This window comes from Pempheris klunzingeri, chromosome 11 (assembly GCF_042242105.1).
Source record: "Pempheris klunzingeri isolate RE-2024b chromosome 11, fPemKlu1.hap1, whole genome shotgun sequence".
Lineage (NCBI taxonomy): Eukaryota > Metazoa > Chordata > Actinopteri > Acropomatiformes > Pempheridae > Pempheris > Pempheris klunzingeri.
In genome coordinates this window covers 20341435-20364662 of record NC_092022.1, presented here as the reverse complement: position 1 = coordinate 20364662, position 23228 = coordinate 20341435, and the positions used below count along the sequence as shown (strand labels likewise).

General features: G+C 43.1%; 1 protein-coding gene across 1 annotated transcript; it reads left to right on the top strand.

Annotated features, from left to right (window-relative positions):
- Positions 1-775: 775 nt before the first annotated feature.
- Positions 776-11222, top strand: tamalin (trafficking regulator and scaffold protein tamalin). Its single transcript, XM_070839503.1, has 8 exons — positions 776-1110; positions 3329-3381; positions 4773-4827; positions 6734-6836; positions 8004-8097; positions 8971-9037; positions 9865-9931; positions 10250-11222. The coding sequence occupies exons 1-8, from the start codon at positions 913-915 to the stop codon at positions 10738-10740; spliced, it is 1128 nt and encodes a 375-aa protein (XP_070695604.1). The 5' UTR covers positions 776-912; the 3' UTR covers positions 10741-11222.
- Positions 11223-23228: the final 12006 nt, after the last annotated feature.

The window sequence follows — 23228 nt, the reverse complement described above, 5'->3', positions numbered from 1 at the left end:
CAGGAAGTTTCAAATTTCCACATCATACTTCTGTAAGTTGAATACTATACCATTATGTCACAGAACCATGTTGTTTGAACATGTTAAAATCAGACTCAATTAGCACAGAGAAACTTTCCCCCCTTCAGCTGACGAGTGTGAAAAAAGCCCTCTGGTGTCAAACTCTGCACATACACTATATACATTATATAATATATATATGTGTGTGTGTGTGTGTGTGTGTGTGTGTGTGTGTGTGTGTGTGTGTGTGTGTGTGTGTGAATCTACACATTTACATAAAACCATCACTAATGAGGAAAAAAGAATCCAAACTAGAGTCACAAAAACAAGCTCAACAGAGTCAGTGGGATTTCTACAGTAAGGACTGAGAGGTGCATGTTCACTGAACTTAACATCAAACTTTAACGTATACATTGATTTAGGAAAGATGCATACTGCTGATACTTTAAGTACCTTTCTCTGATAACTCTCAGGACATACACTTTTACTTCAGTGAGGTTTTGAATACTGAATTATTTTCCCTGTGTGGTGTTAGTCGACTACTTTAACTTAAGCAAATGATCTGAATACTTTAACTTTTTGATTCTAAAACTATTTACTAAAATACAATCACTACTTTTGCTGCATTTACGACCCAGAAAGCAAAAAAAAAAAAAGCTTCTCACGTTCAGCTTCCGACATGTGAAGCGGAAAAGTCCGAGGCGCACCTGAAGGCAGCAGAAAGGATGCACGTCAACACGGCTATTGGCACTCATTTGTGTCCTTCACGGCAAAGTCCCCGCCTCGGCCTCAGCCTGCTGCTCACCACAAACTCTGAGACGGAGGAGACGCTCAGCATCTCTGTGAGCTGCTGTTCGCCGAGCAGAGGACGACAGCACAGCCTACCTGGTTATTTCCCCCCCTGAGCTCACCATGACGTTCAGGAGGCTGAAGAAGGTGAACTCCAGCGGAGCGGAGAGTGGACCCGCATCTCAGGACCACGACATTTACTTCCCCTCGTCAAAGTCAGACAGCTGCAGGACGAAGGACCTACCGACAAACTCCTCGGAGGTTTACAACTACAGGACCCTGGCTTACTCCGGCGGGACGCTGCCCAGAAACTTCAAAAAGGTAAAAAAAAAAAAAAAAGTCCATAAACTCTTCGGAGCCTGTTTCTGTCTTCTGTCCTCATCCATTGCGTCTTGTTTGAAGTTATCCACATTTTCAGCTAAAACTTGTAAACTAGATGGTGTTAGTTATTAACTGCCCTCTAAAAGTTATTCTGCGTAAAGTTTTTAACTTTTTAACTTCATACAAGACTTTCAGACTCACTTACTGTAAAGTTTTTCTTGTAACTTTACAGGCAGAACAGTTTCTTTATTAGCCTCATTAGCACCAACTGATGTCCAGTCCCAGTTCAGCCTTTGGACAGTGGACTGCCAGGAAGAATGAACACTTGTTGTTGAATTCTGTGGTTATTTCACCTGATGATCTGTAATTATGGCCAAACATCCATGAACTTAGCACCTTCTTATCTAGTTCAGTGGGATGCAAATGTGAGCTCTTGTCAGTTTGCTGGTTGTTGTTTGCTGGAAGCTGCTCACAGTCTTCACCTTCAGAGGGCATCTCACTGAGGGCCAACAGTTGCCCATCCAGGGGCAAGTGTGGACCACCCAAACACTCAATGTGGTTTACACAGTGTCAGGTAGACCAGGGCCCAGAACAGTCACTCAGATGTGGACCAAACCAAAATGAGGATTTGACAGGAGGAGCTCATGTTCAGATACAAATGAATGATTTTTCCAAGAGGGATGATGAAAAATATTGGTATTTTTAGTGTTCATGTAGGTAATTTAGAAAAAAAAAAACCTCAGGCTTTTGGTGTGATGATCATAATTTGATTAAATTACACAATAAAATGGTACTTTTGTAAAATATAGAAAAAAACAAACAACAAGTAAGAGCCAAGACACAATTTCAGCTAAAAGTAATTCAGTTGTTAAAAGACAGAAGACAAAAACCAAAATGTCCATAATTAGGTCATTGAACTGTAACCATGTGACTGGACATTTGCCATTTTAACACTTAAAACTACTAATTAATTAATCAGGTATTTACAATAATGTTGGGTAAAACATTTCAATCAGACTGACCTCTACTGAGGTCTGAAAATAAGAAAAAAAGAGTGCACATAACTTCTTTCTTCCATCTACATCAAAGATGAACGAGTCAATCGTTTTAACCTGATAGTAACACACGAGCAGATCAGAGCCCGGGACTGACAGCCAGCCCCTCGTCTGATGGTCCAGAGTGACATCAGCTTCAGCCGCAGTTGCATAACATTGACTAAAAGTTGGAACGTCTAGTCGGTCAACTGGCACATTTTCCTACTCTTGTGTCTAAAACTCGATCCTGTAACTTTACGTCCTCTGGACTTTCTGGCAAAAGCGGAACAGTTTGAGTAACAGAGTACAGTAAAGAGAGGCCCAGTCATCCACAGACCTACACACTCGTATACGAGTGCAGTAACTGGAGTGAGGGGCTACAACAGAGCATTGTGCGCACACAGGCACGGAGATCCTGCTGGAGCCACCCCCGTTAGGCTCTGTGGGTATTTGGGAATAAATGCCCTCATTGAGACACTGGGACAATTCTGTAAGTGTTGGGACATAAAGAAAGCAACATTTTACTACCCAGAGAGACTGTGGCACAAAGTGGCCTTTCATAAGAGCAGCATTTGAAAATGATTGAGTTGGAACAGACGAGGATTGATTGTAAGTGATTTAGTGGAGCCTTCTGTACAGATGCCTTCCTTATTTACACAGTCAGGTAGGGCAGGGTCCTGACCCACTGTTGACTCTGGGTCTGACTCAATGCAGTTATTGTGGTAGTTAATCTAGCCCAGTGTTCACCACTGTGTCTTATTTGTCTCTTTAATAGGCTGGAATTTGAACAAACTGCTCTTAATGATCTAAAATTTCAGATAGGACAACAGTTTGGGTGCCTGAAGGCAGCTGATTTTTGGGTGAAACTGAGGCTAAATTTAGGTGCTCCGAGGTCTTCTTCTGTTGTTGTGACTGCTTCAAATGAACAAAGAGCAGCCAGACACGCATTTCTAGTTTCATCCTCACAGTTTTCTACCACAATGATGACTTAGAAACACAAACACACCGCGCAGCACACGCGTGCGGCTTTAGGACTTGCCGGACCGGTTGATGCTGTGATGTGTGCAGTAGGTGTGTCCGGGAAATGCGGAGGGTGGGGGGGGGGTGCCCTCATGAGTAATCATGCGTTATCCTAACACAGGTGTCTGACACGCTTCATGTCTTGTTTCACTTTCTCCTCGCAGGGTGGCAGGCTTCAGAAGTGGAAACCACTGACGCAGTCGCCAGAGCCGCAAAGGTATAATTCCCCTCATCCCTCACTGACATTCACCGTGTCCTTTGTTCTTTATCTCTGCTTCTACCTGAACACTAATCTTTTCATGGCAGCAGCTTCCTCCTGGAAAATGATCTCAAGCGAGCATCCCCATCTCAGCCTGAAAGGCCCTCAGTCAAACAAACGCTCTTTAATGATGGCCGTGTTGTCATGCATGATATTCTTGAGGGTTCTCATGAATTTTCATGTGTTTCCTCTGCATGTCAGACACAGTGCTGACGCCCCTCAGTCCAACTGATCCTTGAACTGTACGTTTGGCTGTGACGCTGCTGGACACAGAAGAAGTCCTGTGCTGCCAGAAGACATAACTTGTTATGCAGTTTAGATAACGAGGGAAAAGAGGAAGCTACAGTCGGACATTAACGTCTTTTTGACCTCCTCCTTATTTTGGTCTTGCTTTTTTGATTTTATGTACAAAAATGCTGTTTTATCAGCGAATCTTTAAATACCACCACCGCTTAAAAGCTGATGAATAGACTATAAGATCCAATATGTATTCGCTTTAAAGGGGAACCAATTTTACACATTAAAGCCATTTTACAGGCTTTTTTTCTTTGAACTGTCCATAGTGAGTCTAACAGTGTTATCGGAGCGTGATCGCCGCGGTCGATGTGATCTTTTAGCTGTGTTTTAACATTGAACAGTGAAATATGAGATTGTTCTTCAAGGCGGTTTCTTTCAATATTGAATGATTTGATGATTACATGATTATGAACACATAAGTCAAAAGTGAAACATTCCTTTCACAGTAACATAGATCCAAGGTGATGTTGAAAACCCCCCAAAACTCAATGACATAAAACAGAGAAAAGTAGAAAACTACACATTACACAACTCTTACATTTACAAAGCTGGCACCACTGAATATTTGGCATTTTGCTTAAAAACTGATCAGTCTTCTAAATGGCTGCTGATTAATTGACTGAATGCTTCAGTTCTGTTTGATTTCATGCCCTTTGTGCTCTGTCTGCTTTTGATTCTACTCCCATATCACAAAGTACACACATGCTGCTTAATTTCTACAATTAGATCACTGTTCTTAATGTGCAACCAAGAAAAAGCAGCAATTTCTCTCATTTGAGAACCTGCAACTGACAAGTTTTTGGTATTGCTGCTTTAAAAAAAGTCTTAAATGATGGATTGATCATCAAAGTAAATGCTAATTAACCGACTAATCTTTGCAGCTATACATCGGAGGCTCCCTCTCTCTCCACAGAGGTTATGGAAAAGCTCCAGGATCACACAGTTCACACATTTTGATTTTACACAAAGGGAATCTGACGGTTCAAAAACAGTTGCGATAGCTGCAGAAAAGAGTTGAAATGAAAATGACAAAATCTGTTCCTTCTTTCCAGAAAAGTGGTGGTCCTGGAGAAAAAGGAAGAGGAGACGTTTGGCTTCGAGATCCAGGTAAGAGGATCAGCGGTGACATATGGGGGGATCTCTTAACCTCTCGAGGGCCATTTAACAGGATTTCAGTGGTGGGCCACATGTCTGTCAACAGATGATGAGCCACTGAAGCTTGTACATCTTATCGTGTGAATCTCTTAATCCGAGCATTTGCCTCGCTCAGACAGGGGTGAAAGGTTGCGCGTCATTTAAAGAACGTGCTGATGTTAGTCCCATGACTGGAGAGAGGACGAGATGGTTTTTTTTTTTTTCTCTCCCGGCGTCTGTATTTTAAGCCGTGTGGTTTGCTCACACGCTTCCCATGTAATACCTGCCTCACTCTCACCCGCTCAGCAGGCAGACGTTTCACACATTTGACCTCCGTATCTGTCTGATCTCCCTCGCCCTGCTCAAGACGCCCTGAGGCGCTGCCTCTTAATGTCTGCTCTGTAACGCACATCCCATTCTTTAAATAGTTTTGAGAAATGGTTAAATGTTGATTTGGATATTTTAATGCTTTTGCAGCAAGTTAAAGTTTCTGGACAAGGAGTAATGTGCTGCTTTGAGGAAAAGACATATTGTTCTATTTACGGTTTCCATGGAGGCTCCCGCCCTTCCTGCCTGCCTGTGGCCAGAAGGAAGTGAGATCATGAGGGCTAGCTGGACGGTCAGCAGAGAGAGAGATGAGTTTAGAGTCTTGTGTTTCCTGGTGGTTTTCTCCCTCGGCGCCTGTTGTGTTAACACACACGGAGCCGAAGATCCAGCATGTAAATGGGATTTTTGCATTTCACAGATATTTGCATGGAGATGTGTTTATCTTTCAGGGAAGCTCTCAGCGAGCCAGCAGCAAGCACAGGCACAGTCGGGCAGATCTGAATCATTATACATTTCCATAAAAGACACTCTTCCAAGTTGAATCCATGTTTTAATGGGAACACACTGACTGAAGTGGATGGAAACTTCATAACCTGCATGTTATTTTGCGCGACACTCGTGGTTTAGTGAGTCTCCCGGCCTGATCGTTGAGGGAAAGGCCCTCATAGTTACAGGCTCCCTCAGCAGCAGCAGGTTGACTGACGGATAGTTGCGTGACAAGAGGAAGTCTATCTGATGCCTGCAGTGACACTCTGCTGACAGACTGACAGAATGAAACAAGGAAGTGCATGTAAATTCATGTGGAAGTAACAAAAACAGTTTCCAAGACAACACGACAACATTAGATATATAATAAGCAGGTGATATATTGTTAGCTTACAGCAATGTTCTGCACTTATTAAGCTGACCTGCTGTGGGTTTGTTAAGTGGCTGATTTCACTGTCACAGGTTGTTAAAAAAACGCTTACATGTACATTGAAAGCGAACAAATCTAGTGGTAAAGATGATGGTGCCGCTGCAGTCTGATCAGGTAGACATCATCCAAAGTTTATTCTGCATGAAATCCCCCCTCTGTGCTTTCTTGCTGGGTTGCAGTGGACAGATGGTCACATAAAGAGGGAATTTGGGAATCAAGGACTGTAATTTTGGAAGATATTCACTTCACTCAGTTCCAGTGACCGATAACCATTTCAGTGCACATACGGCCCGTCAGTACTGTCTGAAGAGGGACTTTGGAAAAAATGTGAACTTTTTCTTGTGTTGAAAGAGTCAACCAGCAGTTCCTGTTTAATCAGACAAGAGAAATTAAGCTCTTACTTTGCATTTTTGCATCACGTCTCTGCGCGGTCACTGATACAATCTGCCTTCCTGTATAGTCCGTCATAGCCTCCTCAGCTGTCGCTCGCTGGTTTATCAGTGTTGCATTGTACAGCCAACAATTTCAAAACTGCAGACATCAGTCACATTGTGTAAGATGATTCTTGCTCAAAAAGAATACGGTGGTATTTATGAGGTTCCAGGTTAATCACTGTGCTTCTTCTGTCTCTTTCAGACTTACGGCCTGCACCATCAAGACCAAAACTCAGTGGAGATGTGCACATTTGTGTGCAAGGTGCACGATGACAGCCCGGCCCAGCAAGCGGGACTTAAAGTTGGTGAGTTTAGTGTCTCTCTGTTTTTGTTTGAGCTGTATCAAAGCCCGAAATAACCTGGAAAACACTTGCAATAGACGCGAGGGGAAGTGAGTATGTCAAGAGGTTTTGGCTCAGCTCATCCTCTTTTGTGTTTGCCAGCTGACATTCACGGACTCCACGTCAACAAAAACACTTGTGCGTTTCAGCCGGCTGTTTAGGGAAGTACAAATATGAATGTGTGCCCACTCATTTTCCAGTCAACAAACAACTTAGCGAGCGGCTATTTCAGCCGTAGTGCGTATTTGCCAGCTCTTCTCACCAGTGTGCCAGATAGAGTGAAGCAAAGACAACCTCTTAAATGCCAGTTTTAAAGGAGGTGTTATTTCTATTTGGCAAATATGCCTCATATCCTTTTTGGGTCCTTTTCAAGATATTCCTCAAACATAGAAACAATAATCCAGCGCATGAAGCTGTGTTTTCATCAGTGAAGAAAATGTGTGTCAGCATGCAAAGAGAAGAAGCAGCTTTGTGGTCAATGTCGTGCTAAAGAGAGCCGCAGAAGTCGGTCACTTTGCTTCTATAAATTGTCTCTGGTTTGCAAACTCATGACTGCTCAGTCACAAGCTGGCCGCTCTCAGCGTTGTGTCTCCGTCAGCGTGTCAAAAAAGGAGGGAGGGTGATTCTTCAGTGCTGCCACCTCCTTCCTTCATCCAACCTGCGTATGTCACTTCAGTTTCACTTCCTACATTCCTGACATGCTCGCTCTATTGTTGCCTGTGTCTTGCTGCGGACACAGTGACTTCATCGCATGAAGCAGATTAGGCGGTGGTTTTTGAAAGAGGAAAAAGGGCTTTGTGCTGAAGCCTCACAAAGGCCGCAGTCACGCGTGAGAGCTCACACTCAGTGGAAGGGTGTGACTCTCATAGATAGATACACATGTATGGCTTTAACATGATGAAATATGCTTCTTTCCAATTTGGCGGCTGCAGTTCAGTGATGAGCCGTCTGCCAGGACTGCACATGCATGGCCCACCACATTTGTGTTGCATGTGTGTCAAGGTTTCATTTAGAATCAAACGAGCCTCAGTTGGCCGCAGCTTGCTGTAATTGAAGACACAGCGAACTTAAGAGCATCCTGACCTGATGGCTGCTGGTTAACACATATGTTGTTTGTGTGTGTGTGTGCAGGGGATACCATCGCAAGTGTGAACGACGCCACCGTGGAGGGATTTCGGCACAAGGAGATCGTTCAGCTCATCAGGGCCTGCGGCAATGCACTCAGGTACACACATGAAACGTAATCGTGAAAGTTAAAAGAACTGAATTTATGTAGACAAAAGTGTTTGTAGTTGAAAAGCAGATCGATATAGACGTCTCTCCTGTAAAACATTCATAGTGTTGCGCTTGGTTGTTGACATGCTGGCCAACTGCTGCGTGAAGTGGGTGTGAGTGTCACAACTGACGGTTTGGGAAAGTTACACAAATGGTCAGACACCCTAATCAGACCGTGGAGAGGTGTGTCTGGCAGCTAAAGAGTTTAATGTTGGAGAAATACATTTTTATCATCTTTCTTCCATTTTATCGAGTAAGAATAGTTTTGTCGGCTGTAGCATCACTATCTTGAACGTCGCTGTTAGCATTGAATATCTAGCAGTTGAGATGAGGGCTGAGTGGGTGTTAATATCAACCGCACTCATCCTCCTTCCCTGCTTGTAAAAGATTAAAAGGACAATTAGCGAGGCCCCGTCTGTGAGCTTTGAGAGCTGCTGCAACAGAAGTGAGGTGAACCGCATCAGAGTGCCTGTGAGGGCACAGATTTTATAGACTGACATCATCAAATTATACTTACAACTCCTGTCTGCATAAACTGTTAAAGTGAAATCGAGCTCTATAAGTTGGTCACCCACTCATGTGATTCAAAGGATTTGCTACACTGGAGTGTCTGGAGTGGAAACTGTATATGTTCGTTATCCTTCCCCCATCCCTCCCTTGTAAACTCCTTCACACCAGATCCCTTCCCGCCACCGTCTTATGAAAAGGGCCTTTCATATGGTCGGCCACATTTTTCGAACCTCTGTTTTCTGCCCTTGTAGTTTTTATAAGTGCTTCCTGTTACGCGTATTAATCCTACAGCCTTCTGGTTTTACACTTACAGACTGGAGACGGTTTACAGTGACTCAATCCGGAAAGCGGAGCTGGAGGCCCGACTACAGTTTCTGAAGGTGAGTTTTTCTCCTCAGTGTTTGCTGTAGCAGTTTCTCACCGTTCGTAAAGCGGGTGAGTCAGCCTCATTGTGTGCTGTTCTGCCAGTCCCCCCCCCCCCCCCCCCCACACACACACACACGTTATGTTACATGCTAGATATAGACACCCCCCCCTCCCCTCTCTCTCTCCACACCTGTCCCTCCAGCAGCTCCACCTGTTGCATCAGCAGTTTCTCCAGCAGCCTCACTGATCGCTGCAGGCATTCTTAACTGGTGGCTGGTAAAAAGCTGCCTGTGAAGTGGCTCGAGTGAGCGCGCTTTCCCCGAAGATTACAGCAGCTGTCGCGCTCTAATCCACGAGAGCTGCAACACAGCCGCTTTCTGAGACACTAATCCAACGTTTTAAAGATTAGCAGGCTGCTGAGAACACCCTATTTGACGAGATGAAAACGTTAGTAGATGATGATCTCACACTGAACTCTACGTTCATTGTTGACTCATTTATGTTGGCCATGATAAAAACTGATACAATCCTGTTCGTATGTATTTACCTGACAGTTAGTGGTGTTTGGGAAGGTCCCCTAACACATCATCCTCCTGTTATTTGTCAGTGCAGCTTTTCTCTTGCACACACGTCGTAATTTTTTTAACAGCATTTCCCCTGACACACAGAGTCATTTATCACTTATGTGGCCAGTGGACGTGCGGTTCGGACACAGATAACTTGGCTCTTTAGTCTCTGTGCTTTGAAAAGTGCCAGATCACCAGATTTTAACTGTAAACCACTGTGTGTTGTCGTTTCCTTGACACAATAATTTAACAAGCCTCTGTCTTGCTTTTCGCAGCAAACGCTTCATGAGAAATGGGATGAATATCGGTCGCTGATGGTGCAGGAGCAGAGGCTTGTTCATGGTAGGTTTTATATGTCTCATCAATTCAATCTGCTTTGTTTCACCGGGATGATACACTCAATCAATTAAGGTATTAAAACATATCAATATGTCCAGATTTCCATCTTCCACCTTTTTGAGAAGTTTTTTTGTTTTTTTTTTTACAAAAAGGAGAGACAATAAAGTTCATAGCAGACAAAACAAATATTCTTGAAGCAAAAACCTAAAAAAAATGTACATGTTATCCTCTGTACTCGTCTCGGTGTGAATAGTTTCCACAATACCGTGTATTTAAAGTTGTGTCAGCACACCATTCTAACTCTGCCCCTCTGTCCTGCAGGCATAGTAATGAGTGATGCTGCAGTGTACGAGTCCCTGGAGTCAGCAGGCGTGTACGGCAGCCTCGGCACTCCCAGCCCCGCCGCTCAGAGAGCTCTCCGCTGCACTGGCAGCACCAGCAGCAGCGCCAGCTTTCTCAGCACGGCCACCGAGGACGACCCTCTGTACCAGACCTGCCTGTACCAGGCGGACAGCAGCGTGGACTCGGACAACACCAGCGCAGACAACAAGAAGGAGCAGCAGCCGCCGCAGAGGCAGCACCGCCTCCGGCCGGCCAGCGAGCTCTTCCTGTCAGCCAAGACGCATCTGACCCGCAGCGCCAGCACACGCAGCTACATGAGGGGATCTTCGTCGTCGCCCACCTCAGGGGAAAAGCAGGGAGGATTCAACTCGTTGCAGAGGAAGCCCAAACAGAAGAGCTTCCGCAGGCGCCTCCTCAAATTCATCCCGGGCCTGAACCGACCGCTGGAGGAGGAGGAGAGCAAGCTGTGAGCAGTGAACAGAGCTGTTACCCCAAAGACTCAAAGCAGCAGAGACTGTCAAACTAAACTGCCAAAGAAAAAAGTGCAGGCAGCCCCAAAGAGTGAAGAGGCTGAGACCAAAGTGTATTGGCTCCACAGTTGCACCTCTCCACGTTTAAATGAGTAGACCAATGAACATTCAGCTACGTTCTGTAGCCTCTGTGTTTCAGAGCTGTACACAACTTTTGTTTCGATTTGTTTTTCGTTCTTTAAGTTATTTATTTATTTTAACATGTCTGGCTCGTGTACAGAATGAAGGATTTTTCAGTTTTTACTGCATGCTCTGACTTTTAATTTGACAGCCAAATAAACAACCCGTCATGACTGTGATTGTCCAACACAACATTTTGTAGGAGTCACGCTTGATATCCACTTGAGGTGACTCAGATTGATCCTGTTTTATTTTTTCTGCCTAAGTCACGGTTCCTAAAAATAAAATATGTGGTATTTTCAGATTATATGCTCATTATTTTGTGCGTAACTTGCAAGAAAAGCTATTTTGTACCACGAGCCACAACTGTTTGTGGGAATTGTAGCTGCCAAACTTAAATTAGTGCTCAGACCTCAAGTGTACACACAGTCTGTTTGTAATTTACCCAGTGGAGATGTGTCCTGCTCCATGTGATACTTTTAAATATAGTAAGTCTTTATATTTCCTCAACTCTCTCTAAACTCTGATATCAAAGAATGCTATCACCCGAGTTTTGGAGGTTAGTGTGTGGTTGCTGATGGTTTGAGGCGTTTTGTGGTGCAAGGTATCCAGAAGAGAGGCTGTTGTATCGGCTCTGACACAGTTTATTGTTGGGAGAAGAGTGAGGAATGTGCGGAGAAAGGCATGACCTAAAATTCCAAACAGAACCGCTTTCTTTCAGCTCCTGCGGACGAATGCCGATTCCTCCTCTTCCACGCTCCCATATTCCCATGGTGGCTTCAGTTGTCCAAGAGCACGCTGGGTGTGTGTGTTGGGGTGGGGGTTGCTTGGAGTCTTTTCATTCCTGGCTCCCAGCTGACCCATGAGGTCATGGTGGTCACTCTCTCCCTTGGCTCTGTGCCGTTGATCCCTTTTGTCCTCTGCCGCTCATTCACAGATGCGCCAGGAGTGTTGATGATGGTGAGCGATGGTATGTGGCCATGTGTTCGAGCCGAGCCCTCTTCATGCCCTCCTCTGACTGTTGTGGGCGCGTTAAGGAGAAGCAGGGGGGGGGGGCAGGGGAGAACACAGACAGAAGGGATTGTTATGCAAGCTTGCCGGTGCTTGAAATTTGGGTAACGAGGGGATGATCACTCCAGATGAATGTACACTAAAACCAATGTGTGAAAGGGCCGTTTAACAGAGACAGAGGACCCAAACAAGGAGGGAGTTCAGCTCAGCAATTAACCCAGTGGGAGGTTAGTATAGGGGGATGGCTGGTCACTAGCACTGTTGCAAATGTTTGGATGACGCCCTACTGCTAAAACACCACTGTTGATCCAAAGACTATGTGGTGAATTTGTTTTGTTAGCTCTCATGAACTGCAGATTGAGGTCAGTTTCTGCCTCTTGTGCTGTTTTTTTCCCCACTAATTTTGAGTAGAATCACAGATTAACTTCTTAAATATGACTTTGCTACCATCTATAAATTGTTGCCAGACCGGAGGATCATTCCTACAATGAAGAAGAAAGGCTGCATTACAGTTTTCCCCCAGTGTTTTGATGAAAAGTTCAAAAGACAAAAGCCAGATTTAAACACCAAAAATGTAAAATGCATGCTCGAGAGCTGCTTCACGCAGTCGACAACGTGGCATACTGGTGTCTAAAAACAAAACACAGACACAACAGAAAAATCCTCACTTGTGACAGCAATGCAGTGCATGAAAGTTCAGATGTTAGTGGGCTATTTTTTTTATTATGAATTAATCTGTCCAATATTTTCCAGATTATCTGATTTTCAAAATAGTTGCTGAACAATTTTCTGTCTGTCAGTTGACTTATCAGTTAATCAACTAATTGTACAGCAACTACACTATTCTAAATCTTTTTCTTTTAGTGGGGGATCGATGGGTTTCCTGGGCTGATGACTCAAAACTGGATGTGGATTTTACCAGCCTCATGGATTTATGAGATGATGGGCCACTGGGGTGCAGATATGTAAAAAGACCCCCCCCCCCCACTGGTGTATGTAGCTGCAGCAGCATGTGGCCTTCTGCATGCATTGTGCAGCTGTATCAGGAAGGGAAAGAAATCCAAAAATATGGCAAAAATGAATACTGATATGAAGGCTGATAAATTGCCTCAAGTGATGTCACTGGAGTCAACATCAGTTGGGGCTTAACACACCAAAGACGTTTACCCACTGGTCTGGTCCTGTCACCGCCTGAAGAGAAATGAGCTTTGGGAAGAGGAAGCAGAACAAAACTGAGCCTCTGTGGTGAAACAGTTCAGACCAGAGTGCTATTTCTCAAGCATGGCGTGACGGCTTCTGACGGGCTCCTTTGGTCAAATGAATGGTTCAGTGCAGATGTTCTTGTTGGTTAAAAATAAGGAAGGATGGACGTTTGTGCTAGACACTTTTTACACACATGCACAGAAAAGGCACCAGAAAAAAAAACACACAAGCAATGAACTTGTTTGAAGCAGAAATATCACCAAAAAGGGAAGCTTTGGTGTCATAAAGCATGGGTGGCCCGTGTGGCATTTTGGAGTCGTGCGTCTGTTGTGTCTGATAGACCAATAGGAGCTTTGAGTGGGCTGTTGAGGCACAGGATGTGGCTGACAAATGTGCAGGAAATCCACCATAAAGATAAAAGAATACAACCGACTGCAAGGTTAAAAAAAGACAGCATCATGCGCTTGTGCTTATCTCCATGTTTGTCTGTAGATGTGTGGGTGTTTAACCAAATAGACTGAACAGGTAGAGCACAATAAAATAAGCAAGCAGACTGGACACCTGCCTCTAGAGACGACAGGTGTGAGTTAAAGGAGCATTCAGGGGTCAAAAGTTACAAATAAAAACTATCCTCGACTTGTAAAATTTTCACAAAATAGTGAGTTTAGCACATGTGAAATACCAGTGGCCAGTGAGAGGATACGAAACTGTCCAGTGTGGTTGAATCAGCTTTACTGCAAAGCTTAACACCCACATCAACAAGCCAACCACAGCGTCTGAACACATGAATAAATGCAAATTGACGAAACGTGCTTCGTAATCAGCCTCTGAGATAAAGGTTCTGCATTTGGTTTCCCAGCAGCAGCAGCAGCAGCAGCAGCAGCGGCGGCAGCGGCGGTGGCTGATACCTTAAAGGTTATATTGTCTCGTTGTGGCTTTAACAGCCTCTTTTCCTGAAGCTGCTGCTCATAATTTCCACTCAGCAGCTTGTTAATGGACAGCTCAGTTGTACAGTCAGAGCCTGTCATTTAGAAACTGGACGGCTCTGTGTATTTTATCAAGCCCAGGACACAGTCCATAAAAAGGTTTCCAGTAGCTGCGTGGATCTAATGAATCCAAAACTATATTTCAACATACAGTGGTGCGTCACTATTAAGATTAACTAGATTTAAAAATAGCTGCCTACATATGAAAGCTTGAAGACATGTTTTCTGCGGTCAGCGTCTTATTGTGAGTGATGGGGTCCAAAATGAACACGCAATCTTCTTCTTTGGTTACATGACATGAAAGTACTTTCTGTATTTGTGATTTTGTCCCTGCTTTTTGTCCTCAGCTGGTAAAAGGTGGCATGAATTTCTGTGCACCAATCAAATTTGAATTGAAATCTGATGACATTTGTGTGGTTTGTCGCTTCATCAGTGAATTCTGATCAAACAACACCCCCCCCAGTCCTCACAAAGCAGAGCAGCTCAATGTTTGAGTGTTAAAGCTCTGAATAAATATGAACTAAAGGTGTTTTTTCTGTCACATGCATAGTCATGAATGTTGCAGAGAAACACACGTTTTCAGAGGATTTAACATGCACTGAATAAAACCAGTTATAGTATTAGATTGGTTGGACTTGAATCAAAGGACCGCTGAGGGACATCTAGATTCAAATCTACCACAATGATGAATAAAACATCTCAGCAAACATTGGACAAGGCTGCACTGAAAGTTAACTGTAATATAGAAACTCAGAGCAGGGCCATATCCTTAAATATGAAACTGTGATTTAGATTTTTTTTTTGTAGTTCTAATAAAATATGAATAGATTTTTTGACTAATTTAAAGGCACATTCCACCAATTTCACCTTTCAAGCTCACTCAGCTCGTGAAAGCAGTTGTACATTGTCTCCTGTGGCTCAGAGGGCAAACTCCAAGCAAACACTTGTGGTATAAAGAACAGCTTAACTGTGTCACACAATGATCCTGATGAAAGCCTGAACGCACTGGTCTCACAACACAGCTGCACCTATGGGTGAAGTTGGTGTTTCGGGTGAGTGAACGTGAAGATGACAACACATGACTGTCCACAGAAATAAATGAACGCTACAACGCATCCTATTCATCATCTCATCACGTGGCCATCTCCAGTAAGACCTGACATGACTCCAACGCCCCCCCCCCCATATGTAGATATATATATACTTAGTTCCTGCCTAAGCGAGTGACAGGTGTGAAAGTCTATGTCACTGAATATGCTTTTATTTCCCTTTGCGGCTCATATATCAGATGGTCATGACCATTTAGCTTTAATGCCAACATCAGAGACACAACAGCTGCATGTGGCTAATCTCAGTATAAACGTAGGCGTGAGTGAATGAATTACTTGTGTTTTGATACTTTTTTCACATAATAGTAGGTAGTAAAAACATCCTGGAGGGGTGTGGTCAGGGGCTTAGTCTTAATATAATACACATGTGACTGTGTTTGGCCTCAATTGTTAATCTGTCCATCTTTTCTGTCCACATATACAGCAGACCTGGAACAAATCTGAAGTTCTGGAAGATTAATCGTAATCATTCGCAGGTTATTTTCTTGATTCTGGCTGTGTGAGATCTCTTTGCTCAGGATGTGGAACATGTGCACAGAGTGTGTCCAGATGGCGCACGATAGGCCTCAGATCGAACGTTCAGTTATTAAACGGGTTCCTCTTTTTCACACTGGTTTTATGACGTTTGAGAGCACAAAATCAGATAAGGAACCACCTGCTAATGTTCTGTGGCTTCCACCTTCTTGCCCACCCACCCACACACCTACACACACACACACACACGTGGATGAGAGGAAAAACATTACTGAAGATATTAAAACTACTTTGTTCAACTCCCCTGTACATCAGTGTTCAGATTTCCAATCAGCTGCTGTTGAAATGAATGAATGTCAGTGTATCAGTTATTTTTATGATAAATCTATGTTATATTCATAGTTTACTTACTTATTTTGCTTTACTTACTTGATGAGCTAATCTAAGAGTTAAGAATATTGATAACACAAGTAACAAAAGTTGGTAAAGGTAGTAAAGTAAAGTAAAGGTAATAACAGTGGCCAAAAAAAGTAGCCAAAACTAAAGTGTGTGAGTGTTAATGCATGTGACAGATATAAATAAATAAAGAGAGATATGCACATGGGTCATTTTGACCCCTTATGAAAAGTTGGGGAAATAACAGCCGACAAAAACTTTATTTTGTGGTAAGGAACGAGGATTTTGAGGAATAGCTGGAATATGACTTACAAAAATGTATTTCTGTTACAAAGAATAGACTAGCCTGTTCAAATGTGACCCAGCATGCACCCCAGGGTTGAGAGCTGAATCGCTGTTATATAAAACCTCTGACAGCTGTGAGTGTGAGGGAGAAAGTCATCAAATACAATGGCAGGAAGTGTCATGGGGTTACATCTTAAAACTCAGCGTGGCCTCAGTTTGAAACCTTTTCCCAGAAATTGTAACAGCTAAATATTTCAGTTAGATTATCAAATAAAGCCCCATGCATGTGTAACCACTGCTGTCAAAGTGAAGTGGAGCAAAGTGAAGACCTGTTGACATCCACGTCTGGGTTGAAAGAGAGAGAGTGGCGACAGTAACTTCTTCCTGTCTCCAAAGACAGGAAGTGGTGGGGATCAGCATGTTCTGACGTCTTTTTTTTGGTTTTGTTTTTCAGGGAATGCTGAACAATGACAACCTCCACGTCCACACTGACTGAACAGTGGAGCAGCAGATTGTCCTCATCTCCCACCATGTCAGAGCAAATGAAATCAGCATGCCCGCCTGACTGCTCGGGCTGCAGAGCAGGAGCGTCTGGGCTCCAGGAATGCTGTGAGCTGTGGTGTTTGTCCAAGAGGAGAGAGGATGTTGACTCACCGGGGTTTTCAAGAGCCAGCTCCAGGAAAACAGAGAGGATGGAGCCCAGAGATACTGTAACATGTTCCCAGAAAACATCATGATTGCAGAGAGCTGAAAGTCTCTGTTCTTAGGAAGATGGCACGATGCTTTTGTCTGACAACATTTCTACGGAAATGTCAAGAACAGCCCCTCTTCCATGTTAAAATGACTTCAAACTGATTCAGGGTGTGTCTGAATGACTTTGAGTACCTTTAAGGCGAAATAATAAACTATATTCATAAAGTGAGTGGGATATAAGTATACAGGCAGGTGCTTTCATGTGACGCTGTTCAAAATATTCTCACTCTCTGCCCACACACCCCACCTCAAAGTCCTTCACTCTCAATCCAAGAAGGTAGAACTGACTCATCTGAGGTGATGATGACCCACACGCACGCTTCATATTCAGATCTTTCTCGTTTTGAGGGGGATGATAACGCGCGAATGACGACTATGAAAGGAGACACTCCACAAGTTGTGATATCATGTTGCTAGAACTACTTTAACTGAACGTTAAAGTGAAAAGTACTGGGAAACAAGGAAGCTTGCATCTAGGTCTTGTCATTTTGTGGTTTCTCGGTTGCTGCTTCCACTTTTCTCTCCAATTTGGTTTTCAGAGTACATCTCACAGCACCTTTCTTTGTTTTTCGCAGAAAATTCAAGTTTAAGTGTTGGATTGAAAAAAAAAATCTCCTTTGCGTAATTTTTACAGTCTTCGGTTTTGTATGAGAGCAGTTTGTTGGGTTGGATTCAGCCCCAAAACAGACAGTGACTGTACTCTGTATGCTGATGAGACTGGGGAATTCATTGTGATTTGAAAAGAGACCAAACATAAGCACATTGGGGCAAAGCTATTATCCATTTCAAGCTGAATGGCAGCTGTGGTTGTAGCAGCTGACATTTCCCGTCCACCCGCTGCAAGTTTTCCTCAATCCCTGTCTAATACTGACAAGTCGGGCTTTGTATTGTTTGGGGATTTCTCTTGCATCAATGCAATCAACCTTGTTGCACTCACAAACTCTTTATAAAGTCCCCCTACTTACTCTTAAACAACTGGCTCCTGACCTCGAACAGGTCCAGGAAACTTTGAGACAATAACACCACTATTTCATCTGTGGACTGTATCTGGAAAAACAAGAGGAAATTCATTGAAGAAGAAAAAAAAAAAAAGCTGAAGATGAAAAGGGGCCAAAGTCAGCCAAGAGCCAGTATGTGTGAGTCACTGATGGCGACCGTCCCAGGCCTGGAGAGGAATCAAAACAAAAGCAGCAGCAGCAGCCCACTGCGGCGGCCGCGCAGGCCTGTGAGGAGATGCTGGTTACAGGGAGTTCCTGGAGGTGCGCAGAGTTCCTCTTGGCTCTCTGGCTCGACCAAATGCTTCCCTGAGTGTTTTCCTGCGGGACACAGCAAAACATTCCCCACCCTCGTCCACGCCTCTGCTCCGACACTGCAGCAGTGTCAGCCAGAAGGAAAGAGACACAAAGACGAGGTGTGAATGAAAGCAGAGGTTCTTCCTGTGACCTCATTGTTGTGTACTGTTCTAACCTTTTCTCTATAGTGGTGGAAAGTACTGTACCTCAAGTGCTATGCTGAGGTACTTTATTACACATTTATTGGACCACTATTGTTACCAGTTTTTATTGTTAACACTTTTTAGATTTTACATAAAAAACATATAATGAGCTTATAAATTACAATATAGAATATTGGTAAGGATGAAACGAGTGATTTCCAACATAGCTGAGATATCCATGGTGTCTGCTTTGTTTCAGACGTCTGAGAATGAACCAAATCCACCAAAGAAACATATGTCCTCTAAATTTCTGAGATGGTTTCAAAGTAAGACTAAAAACTACCCAGTATTTCATTAAAAGCAGCAGATTTAGGGACATTAGACCAAAGCTGAGAACCAGCATACTAGACTGAACTACCTGACTGCATTTAAAGTAGTAAAAAGTAGTGATAAAATGCTCTATAAAATGCATCAGTATTAATGCCAATCTAAAGCTGAAATAATATCTCTGACAGCTGCAGAATAGGTACGCTTTGCTTTGTTAATGCCTCTGCACTGAAATAGGAATCTGAATGAAGGATTTTTACAATGTAGTTTTGGTACTTTGCACTTTTTATTGGACAGGCATGAGAGAGGTATCAATATTCCCGAAGCTAGTATCATAACTAGTAAAAAGTACCAATACAACGTTTTTTTGAATACTAATAATAATGATTTAAACCAAGTTCATCAGTGGACTGTCGGAGACACGGACAGGTCTGTCCCAGCCAGTGCTGGTCCAGCCCAGTGTGTGTGGCCCGGAGTATGTGGGCAGTCGATGAGGGAGGAATGTGAGAGTGGGACGGCTCAATGGGGGACATTCTTATGACCTACAAACGGTCGACAGAAAAGATTTTGTACTCCCGGGTGACAAGGACAAGCATGAAGACAGAGCTCATTATTCAAACTGTGTGGTGACGACATGTCTCTGATGACAGCACAGCCCGTCCCTGCGTCACTTCCACTTAATGTAATCAATTCAGTGTAAAAACGTATTGTTCAACATTGGCAGCCAAATGTGGGCCTACGGATCCTCCTAGTCTTTCATGTTACCATCCACATGTGTTAACATTACATAAAATTTTTTATTCATATGTCTTTATAACCCCACAATTTCTTTGTAAATCACATAATGTATTGTGTTTTTTGTGTTTCTTTACATGTGGAAAAACTCAGTCACTCACCAAAACAAGTATTACAAAATTACAAAATACAACAGTTGTTGATTTTCCATTAGACAAATGAAAATCATTGAGCACTGCACCCAGTGCTGACTGAAGTCCAGTATATATGAAATTCACTGAGATGAGGTTCCTCACTCATGTCAGGATGCTGCCCTCCAGTGGTGGATCAGAATTAGGAGTCCAGGCCTCAGACATGCACAGCACACATGATGTTCCACATTGGAAATTATTAGACTAGTGTCCAGTATCTTGATTTCTTTTTCTTTCTTTGACTCTCAAGAGAAAGTTTGTTTTTTTTTTTGTCTTTTTGTGCTCATTACATTTCAGGCACAATAGCACATTGTTTGCTGTCTTTGGAGGATCAGCTTTGAATTTCTGTCTTGTACGGATGCTTTTGTCAGGCTCAGGTCTTAAACGAATATAAAGCCATGAAGTGTCAGAGGACACTCGTAGCCGACAAAGCAACATGTGAAGTATCTTCAACAGATTCTCACGACCCTTCAGCTGAATTTCAGGCCCGACCTGAAAGTCAACACAAGCCAGACTAGTTGATGAACATGCCGGCAAACAATTAGCAGCTGCTAAATGTCAAGTCCAAAGCTGTCACCGATGAATGGCTGATTTATAACCGGATAATATCAGAGTTCATATTTGATCTGGTTGCTTTGGCCAGTTTCAGGTTTCATGTTGCAGGGACAATCTGCTGAGGAACATTTCAGTCTCTGCTGCCTCCAGATCGATGATTAGAGAACGTTATAATTAAATATAACGAAAGGAGAAGCTTAAAGTCAGCTGGTCAGAGCAGTGCCGAGGCCAGGCCCTCGGGCTCAACGCAGAGAAGTTGAAGACACCCTGCTGACAAAATGAGTTTCAACCAAGTGGGTTCAAAATCAGCAGAACCTCAGCACGGGCAGCGACAGCTATTCACAGTCTGCTCCCAGAAAAGTCTGAGGCTGGTTTAAAAAGCTTTTGCTGAAATCAATGTTGCTCTGCAGACGACACAAACCAGTCAGCCGCATAGACAATAGCCAGTGTATTGTAGTCAGTGTTGAAGTAACTAAGTAACTCAGTTGAAATACTATACTAGCACTTAACTTGAAGCAGTCCTGGGACAGCTGGAGTTACTGGTTACTTTTCAGATTAAGATTTTACTTAATAAAACACAATATATGTTTAATGAAGATAATACATTGTTTCAAATTGAAGTTGTTCCCCAACTTTTTTGGCTCTTACAAAAATAAAGTTATTGTCTAGTTGTTTGGCTCAAAGCAAAGATTAAAGAAACAACCAAAATATGAAGGAGCAAATTTGTGTAGCAGAACTTTATATTTTTGTCATTAATCATGCTATCACTCCTATGTTGTGACCCTTTGGAAGGGCCCGACCCCCAGGTTGGAAACCTCTGGACTAAACTACCAAACTTTAGTTAATACTAGCAATAAAACTGCATACATATACAGTGCTGTGCAAAGGTCTTAGGCAGGTGTGAAGAAAGAATGCTTTCAAAAATAAATAATAAAATTCAATTGTTTATTACAGCATCAGTTCTTCTAGGTACACTTGCACAAAGTCAGGGATTTTGTAGGATCATAGTCAGCTGTATGATTAACCAGTTATACCAAACAAGTGCTAATCTTCATCAGTTTCATATGCAGGTTAAAACAGAAACAGCTAAAACTGGGTGAGGAACAGCCAAACCATGCTACCATGGTGAGACTGTGGAAGACAGTTTCATGTCACAGGTCATCATGGCAAGACTGAGCACTGCAACAAGACACAAGGTAGTTATACTGCATCAGCAAGGTCTCTCCCAGGCAAAGATTTCAGAGCAGACTGAGGTGTCAAGATGTGCTTTTCAAGCTAATTTTGAAGAAGCACAAAGAAACGGACAGTGCTGAGGACCGCAGACGCAGTGGTCGACCAAGGGTGCAGAAAATGCCAGCAGGTGCTCTGGACTGATGAGTCAAAATTTTAGATATTAGGCTGCAGCAGAAGGCAGCTTGTTCGCTGAAGGGCTGGAGAGCAGAACAATAATGAGTGTCTGCAGGCAGCAGTGAAGCATGGTGGAGGTTCCTTGCAGTAATGGGGCTGCATTTCTGCAAATGGAGCTGTGGTTTTGGTCAGAGTTAATGGTGCCCTCAATGCTGAGAAATACAGGCAGATACTACATCATGCAATAACATAAGGGAGGCGTCTGATTGGGATTTCATGAAGAGACTGAAGGATCTGAGGCAGCCGACATCCACAGAAGATCTGTGGTTTGTTCTCCAAGATGTTTGGAACAACCTTCCTGCTGAGTTCCTTCAAAAACGGTGTCAGAGTGAACCTGGAAGAATTGATGCTGCTTTGAAGGCAAAGGGTGGTCACACCAAATATTGATTTGATTTATTTTTCTTCTGTTCGTTCACCTTGCATTTTGTAAATTGATAAAAAAATAAACAATTTTCTATATTTTTGAAAGCATTTTTACTTAACAGCATTTCTTCACACCTGCCTAAGACTTTTGCACAGTACTGTAAGTGCATCAGCATTAATGTCATTTTTCTGTAGAACGAGTACGGTACTTGTGATACTACCATTACATTTTGCTGAAAATACTTTAATCCATATACTGAAGTAGAATTTTCCATGCAATCCATGACTTACTTGGTATTTTTACATTGTTGTATTGATGTTTTTCTTTGATAAACCACCTGAATGCCTCCTCCACTACTGGAAACGGCAGTCAACAAAACAACCTTTCCATAAAGTCCATGTTCTGGACTTTATGAGCAACTGCAAAATCAAGATCAGAAAACAAATATTAACCTTGTTATGCTTGAGAGTTACACTTGAATGTGTCATGCTACTGTGTCACACCACCAGATGGAGCAGAACAGTGTGGGATTCGTCCTCCAATTGGTGCAAACATCAGCAAAACCTGAGAACTCTGATGTGACCACTGACATAAAGGATAAGATGTCACTTGCCCCTGTAGTGAAGTGTATGATTAATAAATTGTCTCTGACTACACGGCCATATAACCACTCAGAGCCAATTAAAGCATTGACACTTATTGTACAGAATAATGACTTAAACTGATAGTAAAGGCAGTATTAAGGAGGAGGAGGAAATCATCTACAGTATGAGAGGTGTCATATGTGTGATATCCGATCCGCTTTCACTTGAGACCGAAAAGTAGAACCTGATAAGGACAGTGGGGACTTAAGCCATGCTGAGGAATGTGGGCGCGATAGGAAACTGTCTCACATGTTTGATCAAATAAAAAAGGGGAAGAGTCACAACGAGGCCTCGTCATGTTTTCGTCATGGGTAAAGCTGCTTCTCTAAAAGTTTGATGGCGTGTAATTCTGTGCTTTTTTGCAACATATTCCATATTGCGGTATTGACGGGGGCATTCAGTAGATCCATGGTTTGGTTCAAACTTTCTCATA